Source organism: Thermothielavioides terrestris, chromosome 3 (genome assembly GCF_000226115.1).
Source record: "Thermothielavioides terrestris NRRL 8126 chromosome 3, complete sequence".
Lineage (NCBI taxonomy): Eukaryota > Fungi > Ascomycota > Sordariomycetes > Sordariales > Chaetomiaceae > Thermothielavioides > Thermothielavioides terrestris.
In genome coordinates, this window is record NC_016459.1 from 1258174 (window position 1) to 1278224 (window position 20051).

General features: G+C 57.8%; 7 protein-coding genes and 1 non-coding gene across 8 annotated transcripts; 3 read left to right on the forward strand and 5 right to left on the reverse strand.

Annotated features, from left to right (window-relative positions):
* Positions 1–1801: 1801 nt before the first annotated feature.
* Positions 1802–3214, reverse strand: THITE_2116595 (uncharacterized protein). The gene has a single exon (XM_003653986.1). It carries the CDS (start codon positions 2976–2978, stop codon positions 1824–1826), a length of 1155 nt encoding a protein of 384 aa, XP_003654034.1. The 5' UTR covers positions 2979–3214; the 3' UTR covers positions 1802–1823.
* A 3043-nt stretch (positions 3215–6257) lies between these two features.
* Positions 6258–7812, reverse strand: THITE_165509 (uncharacterized protein; the record flags this gene model as incomplete). The annotated part of the gene is made up of 4 exons (XM_003653987.1): positions 6258–7285; positions 7434–7580; positions 7635–7734; positions 7794–7812. 4 exons carry the CDS (start codon positions 7810–7812, stop codon positions 6490–6492), a joined length of 1062 nt encoding a protein of 353 aa, XP_003654035.1. The 3' UTR covers positions 6258–6489.
* Positions 7813–8741: 929 nt separating this feature from the next.
* Positions 8742–9570, forward strand: THITE_2170572 (uncharacterized protein). Its single transcript, XM_003653988.1, has one exon. It carries the CDS (start codon positions 8807–8809, stop codon positions 9044–9046), a length of 240 nt encoding a protein of 79 aa, XP_003654036.1. The 5' UTR covers positions 8742–8806; the 3' UTR covers positions 9047–9570.
* THITE_t85 lies at positions 9496–9593 on the forward strand. The gene has a single exon. It is a non-coding gene; the product is annotated as a tRNA-Ser (tRNA).
* Positions 9594–11023: 1430 nt separating this feature from the next.
* On the reverse strand, positions 11024–11870 carry THITE_2170573 (uncharacterized protein). Its single transcript, XM_003653989.1, has one exon. The coding sequence runs from the start codon at positions 11795–11797 to the stop codon at positions 11639–11641; it is 159 nt and encodes a 52-aa protein (XP_003654037.1). The 5' UTR covers positions 11798–11870; the 3' UTR covers positions 11024–11638.
* Positions 11871–12028: 158 nt separating this feature from the next.
* On the reverse strand, positions 12029–13615 carry THITE_128245 (uncharacterized protein; the record flags this gene model as incomplete). Its single annotated transcript, XM_003653990.1, has 2 exons — positions 13389–13615; positions 12029–13314 (listed from the first exon to the last, which is right to left on the reverse strand). Coding segments are annotated over exons 1-2 (1494 nt in total), but the record flags the coding sequence as incomplete, so codon positions are not given.
* Positions 13616–13859: 244 nt separating this feature from the next.
* On the reverse strand, positions 13860–14600 carry THITE_109806 (uncharacterized protein). Its single transcript, XM_003653991.1, has 3 exons — positions 14503–14600; positions 14267–14446; positions 13860–14213 (listed from the first exon to the last, which is right to left on the reverse strand). Exons 1-3 carry the CDS (start codon positions 14550–14552, stop codon positions 14099–14101), a joined length of 345 nt encoding a protein of 114 aa, XP_003654039.1. The 5' UTR covers positions 14553–14600; the 3' UTR covers positions 13860–14098.
* Positions 14601–16136: 1536 nt separating this feature from the next.
* THITE_2155001 (uncharacterized protein) lies at positions 16137–19824 on the forward strand. The gene is made up of 11 exons (XM_003653992.1): positions 16137–16424; positions 16496–16685; positions 16810–16909; positions 17034–17203; positions 17261–17336; positions 17393–17604; positions 17673–17688; positions 17757–18154; positions 18215–18739; positions 18796–18858; positions 18925–19824. Exons 1-11 carry the CDS (start codon positions 16314–16316, stop codon positions 19422–19424), a joined length of 2361 nt encoding a protein of 786 aa, XP_003654040.1. The 5' UTR covers positions 16137–16313; the 3' UTR covers positions 19425–19824.
* The last annotated feature ends 227 nt before the right edge of the window (positions 19825–20051 follow it).

A 20051-nucleotide genomic window follows, 5' to 3' on the forward strand; every position in this document is an offset into this window, starting at 1 on the left:
CTGCGAGGCCTGCGATACCAGCTCGTCCCATACCTGAGAGATTGAGGAGTTAGTGCTTTCCTCGGCTTCCTTATTAGAGTACTCGCCACTCCGGGGGAGAGTTGGACGGGAAGGATAAGGAGAAGACAGGAAGAAAAGGGTAGCTGAGCGGGTTCCCCCCGACCATCCACGACCACCGCCCACGCCAGGCTTCAGAATTTCCCGGCGGCGTTGTGAACACAGCGTACATACAGTACATGCAGGCACGCAGCGGGCACAGTGCCGTTCCCAAGAATGCCAGCTGCGGCAGCAGCGACTATCATGCCTAGCAGCAACCTCGACAGTAACGTTGTTCCGCCTGAACCCAAGCCCGGCCCCAACACCCGTTCCCTCCTAGCCAGGCCCTACCATATCGCCCAAGGACCAGGCAGTCCATCAGACCAGGTCGCGTCAGGGCAGGTATTCTGTACTCCGTACATAGACAGTATAGAGCCAGGTCAAGTTAAGCTTGCCAGAGCGGATCACGTCAGTGTCAGTGTCAGAGTCAGGGTCAGGGTCAAAGACACCAGCACACCCCCCACCACCACCCCCCCCCCCCCCCCCCTCCTCCCGGGCGGAGCAGTCGACACTCCCCCTCCCTCCTTTTGCCGCCTCTCTCAGGGAAGATGGAATGGACGGGAAGAGAGGGGCAGGGAAGGCAACGGGAAAGGCGGATGCAGAGATAAACCACCGATAAACAACCGGAGGCAAGCCCTGCCTGCACAGCCTGGTCTGGCCGGACGACCTACCATGGTACTGTCTGTACCTCCACAGCAGTGCGAGGAAACTGCTCCGGAGCGGCTGCAAAGACTGGGCCTGTATGTATGTAGGCATGTGCATATACTCTGTAGTGTATATGGAGATCCGGATCAGCGCAGGGGGGGTGGCGGCACCGGTTCCGAGATCTCGCTCGGTGCGGACGGATACTCCGCAGTTCGAGGCGAGGAACTTTCTTTTTCTTGGCTTACTCTGGTGTCTGGCAATTCCTGGTGCCTGATCTGATCCGACCTCTCTCGGTCCGGCCATAGGCCGGGTAAGGAGGCGTGGGCAATTCGCCGTCCCATCTCTGGCCGTCACCTGTGCAATGTTGGGTGGTGGAATTGGGCACAGCGTTCGCCATCGAATCTGGCGAGGGGGGCACAGCTGTCTGGAATGTTGTTGTATTGTATGTATGTATGCCCTGCTCAGTGGCCGCTTCGGGAGCAGTTTGCAGCCCGGAATTCGCAACGGGCGGGGCGACCCAAGTAGTTGAGAACCCCCCCTAACCTTCCCCCTCCCCCCCCATTCACACGCCGTAATGTCCAACACTTCCAAGGAGACACCGCAAACGCCAGGCGGCACAACCAAAACAGAGATAGCCGTCATTCATTAGGTAGATTTGATTAGCGTTCAGGCGGCGGAAGACGCCTCCCCATCGTCCCAGGAAAAAAAGGGACATAATTAAGCAAAAAGAAAACACACCCTGAAAGCTTTTGGGGAATATCCTCCACTCCCGCTGCGCTGAAACAAGCCCCCCGACACCCAAAGAGCAAAACAATACACAAATGCTAGAGCACCAGAACGCGCCGAAATGCCATGCATGACCCCCATACCATAGTTGTACAGCCCACCATCGCCAGTAAATACGGAGCCCGTCTCCGCTCGTGGATATCAATATATGCATTCGTGTGTCAACAACGCCGTCAAACTCAAGAGGGGAACAAAACAAAAAACAAATGCTTTTTTCCAACGCCGCCAAAAAGGGTAGGGATGGGTGCATGAGCAAAGCGAGGCCATCAGGGGGGGTTGGTCCCCGGTCCCCATCGCTATTGACCCTTCTCATGGAACCACAGCTCCTCCGACCTCGTCGACATGGTCCTCTGCAGCAGCGACGCGGGGACCTGGGCGGGGGTGAGCGCGGCCTCGGTGAGGGGCGAGACGACGCCGGCGGTCGGGCGCATGGGCGTCGCCGAGGGGTCCTCCGGGCTCAGCGTGACGGGGGTCATGGGCCCCGTGGACCAGCGCGGCTGGTGCTCGAGCGGGCTCTCGTCGTCGGCGCCGTCGTTGTTGTTGTTGTCGTTTTTGTTGTCGTTGTTGTTGCCGGGCGTGCGGGGCCGGTCGTCGGCGCTGGCGCTGGCCACGGTCTCGCGGCGGCCCTGGTACCACCACTGGTTCTCGAAGCCGTTGTCGACCGTCATCATGGCGGCCGAGAGCGCGCCGAGCTCGCGCGCCCGGCCGGTCTCGACGTCGCGGGCCCGCGCGACCGGCTCGGGCGAGAAGGTGGACACCATGGTCGGGTTGGTGGCGTACGTCGTCGAGTTGCGGTCCGCCGTCGGCCCCGAGACGGACCGGGCGCGAGCCCCCTCCTCTCCTTCCTCGTCGTCCTTGGGGTGCGTGTCCGGGTCGTAGCCTACTGGCATCGACCACGTCGACCATGGCTGGCCGCCCTCTCCCAGGCGGAACTGGGACGGCGGCGCCGGCAGCGGCTTCCGCCTGATCTCGCCGGCGGACGGCCTGGGCAAAGGAGGAACGCTCACGTCCCACGGATTCTCCCCGATGGGCGGCGGTGCTGAGCGTCCCCGCTCGTGGGAGGGCTGGGCATCGGCCCGGGTTGGCCGCTCAGGTTCGCGTATCACGGGCACCGGGAGGTACGTCCGTGGTTGGTCGACCTGGTAGTACTCCTGCATCTGGTGATGCCTGTTGGGGTCGTTGTTGGCATAGTGCTGGCGCAGCTCGCGCATCCTCGACTGCCTGTAGTCGAAGGCGCGGACGGCGGCGAGGTAGTTGGTGTTGGGTGCCGGGACCTGTCGTGGGAAGGCGGGTGCCCTCTCGCGTGGACCGCGGGATCGGTATGTGATCTGATGGTTCTTGGGCGGCTGGTCCTTCTTGCCCCAGGAGAACCTGAACTCGAAGTGCAGGTATATTTCCGGACCCCATCGCTCATTCTTCCGCGGTGGTGTCTGCGACTGTGCTTGGTTCATGGCGGGCGTTGTCCTCGTCAACGTCGCCATTGCCCCGAGGCCGACCGAAGAAGGGCCCGGGCGAGAAGTGAACCAAGTGCCCGAGCAACAGTGGCAAAATAATAATGGAAGGGTGGCAAGTCGGTCAGGTAGGGGCAACTGAAACCCGGACCCCAAGAGGCGAGCCGATTTGCTGATGCCGGTCCTAGCTGAGCGCTCTCAAAAGAACTGCTGCGCGTACCTGCGTACTGTGCTATGTAAGTCGGGTATTATTGGAGGTGAGGCGAACCTGGGAAGCCCTGGGTGTTTAAGGTCCCTTCCTTGGTTGATTCCAACGGATGATGCAGGGGGGCCCTGAGAGGGGGTGGGGTGAGTGACGGGCACTCAGCAGGAGAAGGAGGGTTTGAGCGACCGGGATGGCGAGCCAAGTGTTGCTGCGGTGGTGCACTGCCGCGGAGCGGGGATTCAGGTATTTCCATTTGGGTTCGTTGGAAAAGCGGCAGCCTGGCGGACTCGGACCCTTACAATGGAGTAACGTTAACGAGCTCATCTCCCGGACCGCCAAGCAGGGGCGCTGGGCACTAACTGCACTTCCGAATGGAGAAAGGGCAAAGTTCCAACAGCATAAGTGACACCAGAGAGGGTGCTTCGGCCGCATTCAGCGCGGAAAATTGCAGCTGAGGTTCAGGAAGCTCGCGCGCGCTTCCAGGCTTGGGTTTCCGCGGGGGGTTTTCCACAACGCTTCTCGCAATCACTTGCCGTGGGACCCAAACGGAAGCGGCAGGGGCAAGGTCAGCTTCCTTTGCGGCAAAGAGCAACGTTAGCGGGGACCCGTTCCTACACTAGTGGAGAGGCAGTGCTTCCAGAAAATATAATCGAACATCAACCGACCACCCACCCGTAGTCAGTAAAGACAAACACGCGATAAAAAGGAGCAGTGGGCCAGGAGGTGCAACTCTCAGAGCAAACAGTGGCTCGAGCCATTGGCGTTGGCTCCCGGTGACGGCGGGCTCCAAGGGGTGCATATGTGTGAGAAACGTGCGCCTGAAACGAAACGACTCAAAAACACGCTGGCGAACCGAGCGGAATACAACCATTCTCCGTGCCCAGAGGACGTCAGCACGCCTCACGCACCCAACTAAACGCCACCGTTCGTTTTCCTGCATTCAAAGTTCAAATTCGGCAGTGTGTCATGGGGCCAAGAAGCAGCATGGAAACGAACCCGAGAATCTGGTTTCCGAGGAGCCGGCTTGCCCGAGTCGGGTAGCGCCGGTTTGAGTAAGCGTCAATCTTCAGCCACCGCCATCATCCGTGTTTTTTCCTTATTTACAAACACAAGTGGGCCTGCACGTGCCACGTGGTTGCTGACACGCTCAAAACACCAGGCGCCCTGGAAAAGGAAACATCTCGGTTTCTTCTTTTTCTGACTTTGTTTGAACCCAGTTGCTCCGTAGGGGGGATCGCCGCGCCATTGTGTAGCAGGCATTCAGCTCAGAAGCGTGTTCCGGTCTTACGCTATGTCCTCCGTACGGAATACATACTTTGCTTATTTGGCACCTTTTCCCGCAAACCGGGTAAGCAGTTCTGTGCTTGTCGCCGAGAAACGCCATGGTCATCATGAAGCTCCTCAGCATTCGTTCCGGAAACACAATCCTTCACTCGTGGAGTGAAAGCATGACCTGCGCAGCGGGGTTATGATGTCCCGTCTTTACCCATTTCCAGTCTTAGTGTGAAGATGAAAACTTAGCCAGTCGTAAGCATCGGGATGGAGATCCGCCGATCTGTCGTCAAAACAAATGAAAATCAATTGGCAATCCAGGGGGTGATGGCGCAAAGCAAGGACCGCGTGCCTCCGCCAGCGAGGTGTCCAGGCTGTTGGAAGCGCTCAAGGAGAACAAGGCCGGTTTGCGATTCAGTTCAACTCGTTGGCCAACCCTGGCAAGGCTTCCGGGGGAAGAAGACATCCTGGCGATATCAACTTGAGAAACGATGGAAAGAAACGATCGCAAACCTGGAGACTCTCCTGCAAATACCGATGTCGAGCAAGACTTCGGGCGTTCATCAGGGCGCTCCAGACCTGAGACACGGCAATCATGCTTATCCTCCGTGGCTCGAAGTATCCTTGTCTCCCAGTGAGCATTCAACGACAAAAGACGCCGAAACCGTCATTCTGACTTCTGTCGTTGCACCTGTCGGGGCAACAACTCCTCTGGAACCGTGGGAGAAGATCACCAGTACTGCAGGAAGTGATAAGTGCTGATATTACCCCGGAAGTTACAACTGTCTCGACTGAAATGCCAGTGTTTGAAACCATGTAGCTTGGCGTTGATGTGTTCACGGTTGCGAGTTCGATCACTTCACTTACCTAGGTAGACACTTCTACGACTCGATACTTGCAAGTATTCACGCTCAATCGGCCAAATATAAGCAAGCTACTCCGTAGACATCTAAAAGCGGCCACCTCATTGTTATTGAAACCTTCTCTCAGCTTTTCGAATCTCACGCAGGAGCGGTGACCCAGTCGGCAAGACGATGCTCCTCGGGCGCTCTTCAGGTACACACATTGAACTGCGTATTCGGATAGACAATTGTATTCCGCATTCAGAGTGCCTTTGCCAGCACGGAAGTACAATACAATGTTCCGGGAGATTCGAATCGCGGAACATAAGCTGACCCAAACACCACTGGGCAGTTAACTACCACCAACCGGCACTCGCCTCGGCAACCACTGACTAGTATAGCTCGCCTTGTGTTCCTGGACGTTGCGCTCCCCCGGCGTCGATAATAACAATGACAGCATACCTGATACGCCTCCTGCTGGGGCCATCATAAACTTGGTGGGGGCCGAGATTCCCACCTGCACTCGGATCTCCCCGAAGGATCGAGCCGCGATCGCCGCAGGTTGACCCGGCCCCCAACCCATGATCCCGGGCCGGCCTGGGGGCCGCAAGGTGTCCGGATTACGGAATACTCCAGTCCAACATCATCTGTACGGAACTGCGTATTCCGTACACTACAAGCCACGACTGCGGATTTGTCGGTACCTCCATGAGTGATTCGAAGAAGCCTCTCGTTTGCGAAGGCCCTTGTCATTCCTTCGACTTTCCATTTCTCTCTTGGCCCCCATGATGGATGGAGCTTGGTCCGTGACGGAACTCCGCGGTGCCGAACTGCCAGAAAATGAGCGTTGTACATTGTAGTTGCACAAACAATTGCCATGGCCACAGTTCTGCACGGAATAGAAGCATTGCCGGGGGTCGTCCCAAATTCGCAAACCAAGACGCTTGAGGGACAAGGGAACTTCAGCATCCTGAGCATTGTTTGTGGATCTGCCTTCCTCTGCTACACTACTCAATTCAAGCATTGTTTCCCGTTCTCAAGAATACGGTACTGAGACAGATAGGCGCCGAACCAAAGATGAGACAAAAACAAAGAGGATAACCAACCAAAGATCTAGTGTATACAAGTCTAACATCCTCCTCCGCCCAGGGACAGCGCATCCTCCACGCCCAACCGCGCAAATAGATGATCATCACACCTGAGCCTCCACACCCCGGCTCGCCTCTTTCGCGGCCGTCGCCTCGCCAGCCTGCTCCCAGAACCGCGCCGCTTTATCCCTCCCGTTCACCAACCCCCACAAGTCGAACGGATCGACCAGCGTGAGCCAAAACGGCCGGCCGTCCTTGTACCCGGGGCCCTGCACCTCAGTGACGCCGTCGAGGGCGAGGTACGTCTTGGAGCTCTGGGGCAGGTAGCGGCGCGGGTGGCGCGCGTTGACCAGCACGTGGTTGACCAGCATCAGGCTGGCCTCCCAGACCCAGAAGAACCACTCGTAGCGGATGACGACGCTGAGGCTGGCCGGGTCGGCGCCGGCGCGCCAGTAGCCGTCGCCCTGCACGATGCTCCAGTACTCGGCCACGCGGTACACGGTGCGCACGCCGATCAGCGCGCTCGACGCGTACAGCGTGCGCAGCGCGGCCGTCAGCCGCGCGTAGCCGGCCCGCGGCTTGCCCGCCCCCGCGCCGGCGTTTTTTGCCTGCGCGCGCGCGCAGCGGCGGTGGAAGGTCACGGCGAGCAGGACGAACAGGGCGAGCACGGCCAGCTGGATGAGCAGCGCGGCCTTGAGCAGCGCGCGGCCCATGGCCTGCTTGTCGGCCGGCAGGGACTGGTTGACGCTGTAGGCGACGCCGTTGCCGTTAAGGGCCTCGACGACAAACGAGATGAAGCCGAAGGTGATCAGGACGCGGCCCGGGTGGATCGGCGAGTGATAGGGCGCGTAGTACAGGATGCGGCCGAGGATGTGGTAGTTGGCGAGCTCGAGCAGGGGGCTGAGGGTGGGTGCGCGGGTTAGTTATGGTTGGGAAAGGATGGGGTTGGGAGAGAATGCGGAGAGGAAAAAAAAAAAAAAAAAAAAAAAAAAAAAAAAAAAGAAAGAAAGAAAGAAAAGAAAAGAAAAAGAGAGAGGAGGCAACGTACGGGGCAGCATAGATCAGACAGGTGCTGATGATGTACTTGATAAGGTTCTCGTAGTCAAAGGCGCCCATCTCGCGGACGATAAAGCCCGCGGTGAACAGGACGGAGCAGAAGACATAGAGGCCCGTCAGCTGCCAGCTCTTGTAGTGACTGACGGAGGGTTAGTTCCTCGTCTCCTAGAATAGGGGGCTGAAGGCCACCAACATGCACTGATAGACGTGGAACAGGCCGGACACGGCGAAAGCCACGGCGAAGAACACCGGAGCGCCCTTGTTAGGGGCGTAGAAGTAGACGCTGCCTGGGACTGGGCCAATGTCAGCTGTTGATGTCAAGTGTTGGACCGTAGAGTGAGATCTCCTGTACCATATTCTCCAGACTCCATGGTGGTGTCGGCAATGGTTCAGGTCGTCTCTAAGTGTCTTCTTCTGTCGTGACCGTTCCGCAGCTGCTGGGACCGTGCGAAGCTGTCGAGATTCGAGCGCCTGCGCAGTACCTTGACCGCTGGGCCATGCCTCGAGAAGCCATTGTCGAAATGTTCATCCTTATTATATAACTCTTCAATTCCATTCTCCTCAGCCTGTTCTCGAAGTCAGTCGTATTTCGCGTTTGGCCTCTGAATGAGCCACAACATGACAATTTGGGAACACCGATGCCGTCCGCCCCTGGGCTGGTTGTCCAATCGCATTGCACCGTTGAAATACGACGCAGTGAGCCCGCCAAGGCGAGGCACGCTTCACCCAATCCACATCCGCCCGCGAACAGTGGCAGTTTGCCCGATGCCAGTGCAGCAGCAGCAGCATTGGGTTTCGAAACTAAGGCTGTCTCTCTCACCGAAGACAATACATTGCTAGAGGTGGCTGTCGTATTGCTCGTACCACTTTGTCGGCTCCTTTGCCAGAGGTCCTCAAGCCAGCGCTTGAGGGGAGACATGGGTTACTTGGCGGTCAGCTAGTATAACTACCAGGTACTTGGGTACCCAGCTCCGGGTAACGCCGATGACCGTCGTGAAGTGGACAGTTCCCCCCTTCAAATGCACTTGTTTAGTATGCTCTTTACAGGGAAAAATTGTTGGATCTTATCTTTGTCTTACGACGCTGGTCTGTCCAACGATCGTTGATGAATATGCGAAGAAACGACGAAGCTGAGACGGCTTGTATTGTACATTACTCGTGTGCCCGTTCAGTGCTGCATTAAACTGACAGTGCGCCTACAGTGGGCCCCCCTTGCCCACCAAATGCTCTTCTCTCATCTCAAATCCTCTCTTCACCAATCCGGTCCTCAACACCCTTCCCCTGCCACCTCACACAAATAACGAAGTTGAGAGAAGGAGACAGGAGGATAAAACTCGTCACAAGGCCTTACCGCACGTAGTCACCATGGCCCCGCCGCCCACGAAGTCCGATCAACAGGTCGCCTCCGAGTTCACAGCGTACTACCTCCAGCGCGCCACCAAAGAGTTTGCGGAGGACCTCGACAAGGTCCGCGCCGCCGACGACTTCAAGAACGATGCCCTCCAGACGCTCATCAGCGCGCTGCAACAGGGAACGGCCATGTTTTCTGCTGAGGAGAAGCGGATGATTGTAACGGCGGCTGCTCAACCGGCTCGCAAGTCTTGAGCTCTCACTCGGGCGTGCTTCGGAGAAGGACACCGTGCGACTCAGCCGTTGCCTCAGATGCAAGCCATCATCCGGCCCCGGAGATTCACTCCGTGCGTGAACGGGCACATTTCAGCCGCATCCATTTGCTCGGGGTGAGCCGGGCGCAGAGAACAAGGCGTGGGAAGGAAGCGGGCGGTTGTGGCTGCAAACCGGGTTTGCGGACTGTTGTGTGCAAAGCCTCGCCGACGAAGGCGGTGCTCGACACTGCAATCCATCACAGCTCACCAAGGATCATCAAACGCACTGGACGGGGCTCAGGCGTGCTCATCGGCCGAAGCCGTGAAACCAGCACCGCCACGACACCGCCGCAAGATCGAAATACTTTGTTTTGTTTTTGCGAGGTCACGCGGCGTGCTTGACTTCTTGGGGCCGGATTTGGGATGACATTTCGCAACAATCGCGTAAGCGACAACTTGGCCGAGTGGTTAAGGCGACAGACTTGAATTTCCACAATTCATGAGATCTGTTGGGTTCGCCCTCACAAGTTCGAATCTTGTAGTTGTCGTTTCTTTTTTCCCCCTTTCTGCTTCACTCCTTGTTTTGACCATCTCCTTGCTTGTATATGCACTGCAGTCCTCTCAATCAGGGCTCCTACATTATGAAGCCATCTTGTCCCGCCATATCCTCGCTGAAGAAGCACACGATCCACCCACCAGCTTGGAGCGCTTGCGCGTTGCGGTCCTGAACTGCTTCCCCTGAGTTGCTTTTGCACAAGCCAAGGTCCATTTGCTGTTAAGTTTCCCTGGTCTGTGTTGGCCTCAACAAAACCATTGGGAACTTGTCTCTCCTCTCACGCTTTGCTTGTGAGACTCACCCGAGCCCACTCCTCACATTCCACACCGATGAATCGGTATCAGGTGGCCCAAGGCAAGCACCATTGATGTGAAAGGGAGCATGCTTCTAGGCAGGGTCTGTCTAGTTTGACATAGGTACGGTTATGGTGCCGTTTATCACCCATGTAGACAAGGCAGAAGGGCAGCAACTCCTTTTACACCACTGCCCCTCCCCGAGTTCGCACCAAGCAAAATGCCCCTTATGAAACATGCACACATATGATGGAAACTGAAGTAGGAAGCTTAAGGAGTCCAGTGTCCGCAGTGGATGCTTCATAACCTCCACACCAATGCTTACGCCTTTTCGTGTTCAACGGTGAGGCGGCATGTTAAGGTTTCCCTGTTCCTCAAGCCTTTGAGCCCGACTGACTTTGGCAGCGCACACCTCTAGCAGGAGGGCATCCTTGGTGTCAACCCAGTGAGAGTTGATATAATGGCCACCATTGCTGGGCTGGGGTCAAAGAAGGGCCCGTACGATAGCCTATTAAGTGTTACTCCGACCTCTGAGAAAACGCGGTAACTGTGAGGACTTCGGCGAGTAGGCGGAACCTTAGTCTGCCACAAGCGACTCCCAGACATTGGTGAGGGCTTGCTATGGGACGTCAAGAGCCCAGCTTCAGCGTCTTCGTCGGAGCTCTTACTCAGAGAAGCAGCATGTACGTATCTAGCTGATGCGTCCTCTTACTTCAAGAAGCGAAACATCCGTGTCATCAAGGCTGGATCCAGATCTGCCACTGAGCAGCATAAACGCTAAGCTGATATGCAACGCCCTCGCGTGTCTAGTGAGCCGCTGGACGAGGGAACTGCACGGAAAACAACCATCATGGGGACTTGACGCCGCCGTTAGCGCCATGTTCGCGGCGTAGAGCAGCGAAGTGCGGCAGAAAGAGAGGATGCCGACGCCGACTCGATACCCGCAGCCGCTGCCCACAACGATAACTCTGCCTGGCGTCCATGTCGAGCAGCTACCTGCTTCAGGATGACCTGTAAAGGGGGGGGGGGAGCCGGGCGGGGACGGGCCCCTTGCTCGAGAGCTTTGTCTCGGTCGATCAGAGATACATCACGATCACGAACGTCAGTAGCGACTTGGCGGAAACAAGATCAGAGAGCACAGAGGACAGGCAGCCGACCAAGCGACGGCACGACAAGAACGAGCCACGTATTTATCACCCCGGGGATGGCACCCCCAATACCCTGGCTAGCCCCAACCCAAGCTGTACCATCAACAGCGAAGACCGAAGTAACCGGGCGTAGGTTGCCAGCTCAACCCAGGCACATCCACGCCGTACCAATCCCAGCCGCTGCCCAGGCCCGAGTCCCAAAAATAAATGAACTGTTAGCCTCCGTCCACCCCAACGCCGGCGTCCCGTGACGCTAAATACCTGGGTAATGACCGTTGCAGACGACAAGCGCTCCCTTTCACGGCAGCCAAAGAAAAAAGAAGGGAGGATCCCGACACCAGGAAAATCACCCTGCCTCGAGCTCCCGTTCCGGCATTCCACAGCCGGATGTCACACGCCATGACAGACGAGACAATACGATAAGCAAGGGAAGCAGCAGTGTCACCACCCAAGTGGTAACCGAAAATAAAACCCCGGCCCGACCGACGACTTCACGTTGCCCGGCTCAGCCGTCAATAAAAGCTATTCAGCTCCGCACCCGGGAACCCACACCCCGACGGCCCTCCAAGCTGCGGCTGCTGCTGCTGCTGCTGCTGCTACTGGTGCTGGTATCCATAATACCCCGGATTGGCCGGATTCGACGGGCCGGTCGGGATACTCCGGCCCTGGAACCCACCGAGCTGCGACTGCGACTGCTGCGACTGCGACTGCTGCGACTGCTGCGGCTGCTGCGGCTGCGGCTCGTCCTCATACATCTGCGCGAACCCGCCCTGGGTGTTGTCCCGCCCGCCCACGTCGTCCAGCGACTTGTAGTGGTAGCCCCCACCCGCGCCGTGGCCGCCGGCACGGCCGCCGCCGCGGCCCTTAGGCGCGCCGCCGCCGCGCAGGCCGCCTCTGAACCCGCGATTCACGCCGCCGCCGCCGCCGCCGCGGAAGCCTCCCCTACCGGCTCCGCCGCGGCCACCGGGCCCCGCAAAGCCGGCCGCCTGGTGGAACTGCCGATGCTGCTGCTGCTGCTGCTGCTGCTGCTGCTGCGGCTGCTGCGGCGGCTGGGGGCCAACGCTCGAGCGGGCGCGGAAGTCGTCCGCGGCGGCGGTGTGCTTGCGCTTGTTGAAGGCTCTGGCGTGGGAGGCCGGCTCGCGGTGAGGGTGGTGGTCCTCGGGCTCGATGCGGAGGAGGATCTTCTCGCCGACGGTGGTTTCGAAGCGGAAGGCGCGGTCGGGCGGCACGGGCTGCCAGTGCTGGATCTTACCGGCGTCGACGTGACGCGCGCCCTTACGCAGCGCTAACACGACGAGCGGGACCGGGTCGCCTGTGTGGAACTTTGCCGTGGCGGGCACGGGCTTGACGCACGCCGCCCAGATGGTGTTCTCGAAGCAGGCCGAGCCAGTCACTTCCCAGGTCATCTTGCTGCCCAGGCCGCCGATCTTCTCCAGGATGGCGGGCGGGCACGGCCGCGGGCAGATCATGATGTTGTTTGCGTGGCGCTTCAGGTCCCCTTCGGGGAGGTTCTGGGGGAGCTGTACGAGCGTGAGCAAGCGCTGTGTGTCAGCGTTGTTGATCATGTATCCTGTATAGAACACCGTCTTCTTGATGGCCAGGCGCTCGCCTCTCGTGCCGCGCTGTCCCTTCGACAGGGCGGTGTTGTGGTCGTGGATGATCTGCTGCACCTCGGCGACCTCGACGATGGGATCAAGGTATGTGACCATATCAACTACCTGGATCACCTCGCCGTTGATAGGCCCTCGTGTCATTGGAGTCTCTACGCCGTTGATCTTCTTGGCGTTGTACTCGTCCAAGAAGTGACGGAAACCCTTGACGTGCGCTACCCGGTCCTCGTAAATGCGGATCTCCTCCGCATGCCTGTATGTCTCCATTAGAGCCTCGAGGAACGTCTGCTTGAACATCATGGTGTTGGCAAAGCGCTCGTTGTTGGGGCCGACGGCGGGCTTCAGGGAGATCAGGTCAAACTCGAGACCCTTGCTTGCCACCATGCGCTTGATGAGCTCGCCGAAGCCGGACTCGGAGCGGCCCGTGAGCAGGACGCAAAGCGCATCCTTCTGCTTGTTACTGAGGTGAATGAGCTCAACGATCTGTTCGTTCCACCACCCGTTCCAACCGCGCGGCTCTTCCTTGGCAATGCCCTCGCCCGTCGCGGCGAGGATGCGCGAGTCGTGCCACCAACCGCCGTTGACGAAGGCATCAGGGTTCGCCAGCATCCCTATCGTCGGGCCGTTCCATAGTTTCGGATTTGGTAGCGGCGTCTTGAAAACTGCGAGGCAGACAATGCGCGGATGATTAGCGAAGGCAAGAAAAGACCGCACAAAGCTGGAGGGAGCTCCTCACGGGTGTTGTCAAAGTCGTAGACGTGAATCGCCTTGATCTTGTCGACGGCCGGGAGCTGCTTATCGAGGACGGACCACCGGCCCATCGCCGTCACCGTGTGCGCATTGCCGGCGCCGGCAGAGCCATTGTTGTAGGCCGCGTACGCTGTCGAACCCATGACGCGTCGTACTAGGCTGGAGGTGCGCGCGAACCAGGCTCCAAGAACCATGGAGAGTTCATCGCGCGATGAAGGCGAACGAGTGTGGAAGAGCACTGCTTAACACTAACAATTTTGGCGTTTGCCTCTCTGATGGCAAGGGTGAGGATCGGATAGATAGTGGGGCTGAGCTGCCGCGGGCTTTCGCCGCATGGAAGCTTGTCTACCTCAGTTACACAGTATGCACCTAACAAAAATTGGTCGCGTGCTCAAGAAGTGAATATTCAACATTCAACTCAGTGCCGTATTTCGCTTCTCACGGCCAGAGAACTGTTCTGCCACCAACACAGGTGCTGGAACGTGTTTGGGATATTGCTAAATGTAAAAAAACTCTTCCTAGGTACCTGAACCAGAAGGGCAAAGCACAATGAAGAATAGCAGCTTTCCTTTTCCTGCCTGACGCCGCCCGAACGCCTCTACCATGCTGCAATTCATCCCTGGGTACATGCTGAAAAGGAGCTCGCCTCGCCTCCCTTGGTATCGTAGACTGAGTGTCTGCTTGAAGGCAAGAATGCTAGGACATCTCAATATCCTGGGATTTGGACTTTTCCGGGCCGTTGTCTATCCTGAAGCCGACGGCGGCGGCGGCCTCCTCGTGTGTGTAAGGACCCTCACGCAACTGCTTAAGCCTGCAGAGATTTTGTGAGCAGAGCAGCAGCAGGCGAGACGAGGGAAAACTCACCTCCTCTTGTGCGGCTTTCCCTTGCGGTGCAGAACTAGGGTCGTTTCCGTATCAAACCACTTGGCACACTCGATACAATAGTGTCGTCCCAGACCAGGCAGGTCCTCCGCGGCCTTGGTCTCCTTGTATTGCTCAAGGTGCCTAGGCGACAGGAGGTCGGCCTGGATCTGGTCGAGATCGCTGTCGAGGGATGTCAGTCAAAATGTACATACATGGCCGTCTGCACAGGAACTTACCGGGTTCGCCGCCGAGTTTTCGTCTTGGTACGCTTCGCAAAAATTCCCATCTTGTTGTTTGGAGCTCGCGTGAATCCTTGTTGGCTCTCACTTGACAAGATTCAAGTCGACGCTCATCACTGCCAAGGGAAATGAGACCAGGATCTGAGCGCGGCGGGCCTGAATGTGGGGTAAAATTTTCGGCCGCCGGCACTGACAAGCAAGCCCGGATCGTTTAGTGTGAATTGTTGCTGCCTCAGGCGGCAAGATTATGTGGGAAAGCGCTATCTAAACGTAAGGTAACTAACTGTGTAACACCCACGAGGCGGATGCATTGCCAGTCAGAAGGCCGCATCGGAGCTGATTCCGGTTGGAACTTTGGCTTTCGGTACTCATGAACCTCGTTGCCGTCGGCTTTCCGATGGATATACCTGCCGGTTTCCGTGTGTCGCCGTCGGAGGCACCGCCGACTCGAACGTCAATTGTTCAGCCGGAGCTACGGCCTTATCGCCATCGGATCTCCATCTTCGGCCGAGCGATGAGGCGCCGAGCCGGGCCCTTGCCGAGAGACGGCCCCACTCTCAGGGTCCCCACAGCAGGTCCAGCAGAGATTTCCGCCTTCCGTGCGCCCGATTGACGGCGGAGGTCAGTTCCCGACGAACAAGGGGTTTGGCGATGGCTCTCGCTCTTGCTAAGCACTGGTCGACGGATACTGAGGAAACAGTGAACGTAGGTATCTGCCACTCTCCAATGCCCAAACGTTACAGCGGCAAAACCCCCCAGCCTCATTCTCGGCTCCTTTGAGGTAGGTATGTGTTAGCCTGACGAGCAATTGCACGAATGCCTCGTGAACAGTTGATTTGAGTAAACATGTTCTCTTGGCGCTAGCGCACTGCCCCCCGTGGGGTAGAGCGGGATGAGCAGAAAGAGGAGGCTGAATATGGCACCATGGATAAGAATTGTGATAGGTTCAGCTGCTGTTGAAGAAGTGGTCCGAAACCGCCTCCTTGAGGAAGGAGCTATCCTACCTTAACATGTACAAGTACGAATGTACACGAGACACTGAAGACCCTCATGGTGCCGTGGGATCAGAAGGGCACGGAATCGCAGCCTCGGCTATTCGCCCTCACGCAGCGCAGCGGGCCTATCTTTCGGCGTTACATGTACATCCCTGCCTACGCGCAGTGGCGACGGCGAGCCCAGGCCTCATATTCCGTCAGTCCGGGGTCCAACCGCCAGGTGACTCGCTACCACCAGTTGCCGGCTTGCTTGCCAATGGGCAATGGACTGGTATTGAGGATGCGGAATCGCGAAAGATAACGACATGAGGAAAGGAGAGCTCCAGTACTTCGTATACAGACGCAGAGTTGGGAGACCCGCGCAGCTGCGGCTTGGATCGGGAAATCCAACCTCCTGGAAGCTTGGGAGTCAAAACAGGCTAGCTAGCCCGGTTTGAGCTGCTTGCAACGATGTCATGTCTCTCGCTGCCTCGGCGCTGTTTGGTAGGTCCTGTACCCCCACATGTGGGCAGTTAGAATCGGCGGGGCCCTGATTGGCCGGCCGGCCGTCTCCATCCGGGTGCGAGGCACTTTCTTCGGCTATGACGGTGGCAGCAACAGGTTGGCCTCGTTGCCACAACAAGTAAAATCCCGCCGCAATCCAGCCATTCTCGACTCTCCACCCTTTTTTTTTCTTTGCTCTCCCGAGACCACCTGCCTGCAGCGTCCGTCCTCTTCCCTCGTCGTTGTCGCGAGGCCGTCTGGGTGCTTGGCTCTGCAACTCTCCACTCCAATTGACTTTCCGTCTGCGCTCTCGCCGCGCTGAACGTCACCATGTTGGCATCTCGTCAGCTCCTGGGCGTCGCCCGGAGCCGCGCTCTGGGCTGCGCGAGCCTGGGCTTGCGGCGCATGGCCACCTTGACCGACTCTCCGCTGGACAAGAAGGTGTGCTCTCGTCTTGTAACAAGCGGCGCTCGCCTGGCCGCTCCATCGCTGACCACGTCTCGGCTGTGCAGGTCCGGCAAAACAACCTCGAGGAGAACAGCTTCATCAACTACAAGAAGATGTCGGAGAACCTCGCAATCGTGCGGTCGCGACTCAACCGCCCCCTCACCTTTGCCGAGAAGATCCTCTACTCGCACCTCGACGATCCCCATGGCCAGGATATCGAGCGGGGCGTCTCTTACCTCAAGCTGCGGCCCGATCGTACGTCAATTCCGAACTCCTTTTTGCCACCTACAACTTCGGGACTCCTTTCGTTCTTCTCGAGTCGCTCCCGATGCCCAGATAAGGAGAGAAATAGTTAACATTGCTCTTCAAACGAACACAGGCGTGGCCATGCAAGATGCGACGGCCCAGATGGCGATCTTGCAATTCATCTCGTCAGGCATTCCCTCAGTGCGGGCTCCTTCTAGCGTGCACTGCGATCAGTACGTGAACTTTGTGCCCTGTCATATTGCCGCTTTCGGTTCGGATGGCTGCTTAGATGGCGCCTCCTCTTTCATGTTTCCCCCGATGTCATACGGCAAAGCAATAGCTGACACCGTTGGGCAGTCTCATCGAAGCCCAGGTCGGCGGCGCGCAAGATCTTGACCGCGCCGTTTCCGTGAATAAAGAGGTTTACGACTTCCTTTCCAGCGCCTGCGCCAAGTATAACATCGGCTTCTGGAAGCCCGGCTCGGGCATCATCCATCAGACGGTGCTCGAGTGGCTGGCATTTCCCGGTAAGTCGAAACTCAGGAACAGCGCGTAATTAAAAAAAAATACTGATTGGATCGCAGGTGGGCTCTTGATCGGCACTGACTCCCACACGCCCAACGCCGGTGGTTTGAGTATGGCTGCCATCGGTGTCGGCGGGTAAGGTTCCTTTTCCTCTATCTACAGTGAAACCGGTGCTAAATCTCGTCGCTCAGTGCCGATGCGGTCGATGTCATGGCCGGTCTTCCCTGGGAGCTCAAGGCGCCCAAAGTTATCGGCGTGAACCTCACTGGAAAGCTCAACGGCTGGACTGCCCCCAAGGACATCATCCTCAAGGTCGCTGGCATCTTGACTGTGAAGGGCGGCACTGGAAGTATTGTTGAGTACTTCGGAAGCGGCCTGGACAGCATCTCTTGCACGGGCATGGGTGAGTTCTTTTTCATCTTACTTGAATCATCTAGACATACGAAGAACACTGGCTAATTTTCCACACAGCTACCGTTTGCAACATGTGAGACACTTTCCCCGTACCTTCGGGGTCGTTCTCGCTGCGAGAAGACGACACTAACAGTTGGATAGGGGCGCTGAAATCGGTGCGACCACTTCCTTGTTTCCCTTTGGCGACCGCCAGTACGATTTCTTGGCCGCCACCAACCGCAAGCACGTTGGCGACTTTGCGCGGGAATATGCCAAGGAGCTCCGCGCCGACGAGGGTGCCGAGTACGACCAGCTCATTGAGATCAACCTCTCGGAGCTCGAGCCGCACATCAACGGCCCGTTCACTCCGGACCTGGCGACCCCCATCTCCAAGTTCTCCGAGGCGGTCAAGGCAAACGGCTGGCCCGAGGAGCTCAAGGTCGCTCTGATCGGCTCGTGCACCAATTCGTCGTACGAGGACATGTCCCGCGGAGCGTCGATCGCCCGTGACGCGCTCGCGCACGGGTTGAAAGCCAAGTCGACCTTCTTGGTCACACCCGGTAAGCGACATTGGCTTTTATTTTAACTCTTCAAGAGCAGCATGGTTGATACTTGCGCAGGAAGTGAGCAGATCCGCGCCACCATCGCGCGCGACGGCCAGCTGCAAACTTTCGAAGAATTTGGCGGAGTGGTGCTCGCCAACGCCTGCGGCCCCTGCATCGGACAGTGGGACCGCCGCGATGTGAAGAAGGGCGAGAAGAACTCGATTGTCTCGTCGTACAACCGCAACTTCACCGGCCGCAACGATGCGAACCCTGCCACGCACGCTTTCGTCGCTTCGCCTGACCTCGTCGTTGCCATGAGCATCGCGGGTACGCTGCATTTCAACCCGCTCACGGACAAGCTGAAGGATAAGGACGGCAACGAGTTCCTGCTGGCCCCTCCCTCTGGCGACTCCCTCCCCGCCAAGGGCTACGACCCGGGTCAGAACACGTATCAAGCACCCCCCCCGAACCGCGACGCCGTCTCCGTGCAGGTCTCTCCAAGCTCGGACCGCCTCCAGCTCCTCTCGCCCTTCAACGCCTGGGACGGCAAGGATGCTCTTGACTGCCCCATCCTGATCAAGGCTCAGGGCAAGACCACCAGTATGTTAGACCCGTGCTCCATTTCTTTAACTCAGATAGCTGACGCTGTTAAACAGCCGACCATATTAGCGCGGCAGGCGCTTGGCTGAAGTACCGCGGACACCTGGACAACATCTCAAGTACGCCCCGGATCACCTAGAGTGCGCCCCCTGCTCAGGAAGGGCACAGCTGACAGTGTTGGATAGATAACTGCCTCATCGGCGCCATCAACTCGGCGAACGGCGAGGCCAACAAGGTCAAGAACCAGACGACCGGGCAATGGGACGCCGTGCCGGCTGTTGCCCGTGACTACAAGGCCAAGGGCATCAAGTGGGTTGTCATTGGCGACTGGAACTACGGCGAAGGGTCTTCCCGCGAGCACGCCGCTCTGGAGCCCCGCCACCTCGGCGGTCTCGCCATCATCACCCGGTCGTTCGCCCGTATCCACGAGACCAACCTGAAGAAGCAGGGCATGCTGCCCCTCACTTTCTCCGACCCGGCCGACTACGACAGAATCCAACCGGATGACAGGGTGGACATCCTCTGCACCGAGCTCGCCCCTGGCAAGCCCGTCACCATGCGGGTGCACCCCAAGGACGGCTCGCCGTACGAGGTCAAGCTGTCGCACACGTTCAACGAGGGCCAGATCGAGTGGTTCAAGAACGGCAGCGCGCTCAACACCATGGCCAAGATGGCGCAGAACTAGATGAGTACAATCCAGATCGTGACGGTTGATGGAGTCGGGAGATGGGGGGTGAGAGAGAGAGGCATGGAGAGAAGTATTGTGAATCGGAGGCTCAGGGATCACCGGACTGGCGTCATCCTCAGATTTTTCTCTCTTGTTTGTGTGTATAGTCATGGTCCTTGCATTTCAATGGTTCGTTGTTGAAGTTTTACCTCCTTCGAGTCTCATGATTTGGAGTGTTTTGAGGGCATGTGTGGCTGCTTGTGTCCTTGGGCTGGTTGTGTATTTGCTTTTCCATTGCTGAGTCAGTAGAAGGAAAATGTGAGCTGGGTGTAAAAGGAGACGGATGGGAGAGGTCTATAGGGAACTTGAGAAATAGACCGTTAAATACAGTGTGGATGGCCAAGGGCTGCGATGTTGGATGTTGGAGCTGCGATCTTGGGTGTGAAACGACGCTATTGCATACTTGAACTATGGAGTAAACTGGAGTTTCGTGTAAGTGTCTATGCATCAAACGGGGAATTCTTTTAACCCCCTGCGCCAATAGTCTCAAGTCTGCGATAAGCGCGTGATAACGATGGCTGATGCGAAACCTGCCCTGTCCACGGTTCGCTGACTGGCATGTTGTCCTGTGCTTGGCCAGCCTGG

What these genes read in the sequence shown, in the direction of transcription:
- THITE_2155001 (XM_003653992.1), top strand. Translation starts at nt 16,314, where the DNA reads ATGTTGGCATCTCGTCAGCTCCTGGGCGTCGCCCGGAGCCGCGCTCTG. An exon ending in CGAGTGGCTGGCATTTCCCG is followed by an intron (nt 17,204 to 17,260) that starts GTAAGTCGAAAC and finishes ATTGGATCGCAG; the next exon opens with GTGGGCTCTTGATCGGCACT. An exon ending in GCTGCCATCGGTGTCGGCGG is followed by an intron (nt 17,337 to 17,392) that starts GTAAGGTTCCTT and finishes CTCGTCGCTCAG; the next exon opens with TGCCGATGCGGTCGATGTCA.
- THITE_2116595 (XM_003653986.1), bottom strand. Translation starts at nt 2,978, where the DNA reads ATGAACCAAGCACAGTCGCAGACACCACCGCGGAAGAATGAGCGATGG.
- THITE_2170572 (XM_003653988.1), top strand. Translation starts at nt 8,807, where the DNA reads ATGGCCCCGCCGCCCACGAAGTCCGATCAACAGGTCGCCTCCGAGTTC.
- THITE_2170573 (XM_003653989.1), bottom strand. Translation starts at nt 11,797, where the DNA reads ATGTATGAGGACGAGCCGCAGCCGCAGCAGCCGCAGCAGTCGCAGCAG.
- THITE_109806 (XM_003653991.1), bottom strand. Translation starts at nt 14,552, where the DNA reads ATGGGAATTTTTGCGAAGCGTACCAAGACGAAAACTCGGCGGCGAACC. An exon ending in AAAACTCGGCGGCGAACCCG is followed by an intron (nt 14,447 to 14,502) that starts GTAAGTTCCTGT and finishes ATCCCTCGACAG; the next exon opens with CGATCTCGACCAGATCCAGG. An exon ending in GGAAAGCCGCACAAGAGGAG is followed by an intron (nt 14,214 to 14,266) that starts GTGAGTTTTCCC and finishes AAATCTCTGCAG; the next exon opens with GCTTAAGCAGTTGCGTGAGG.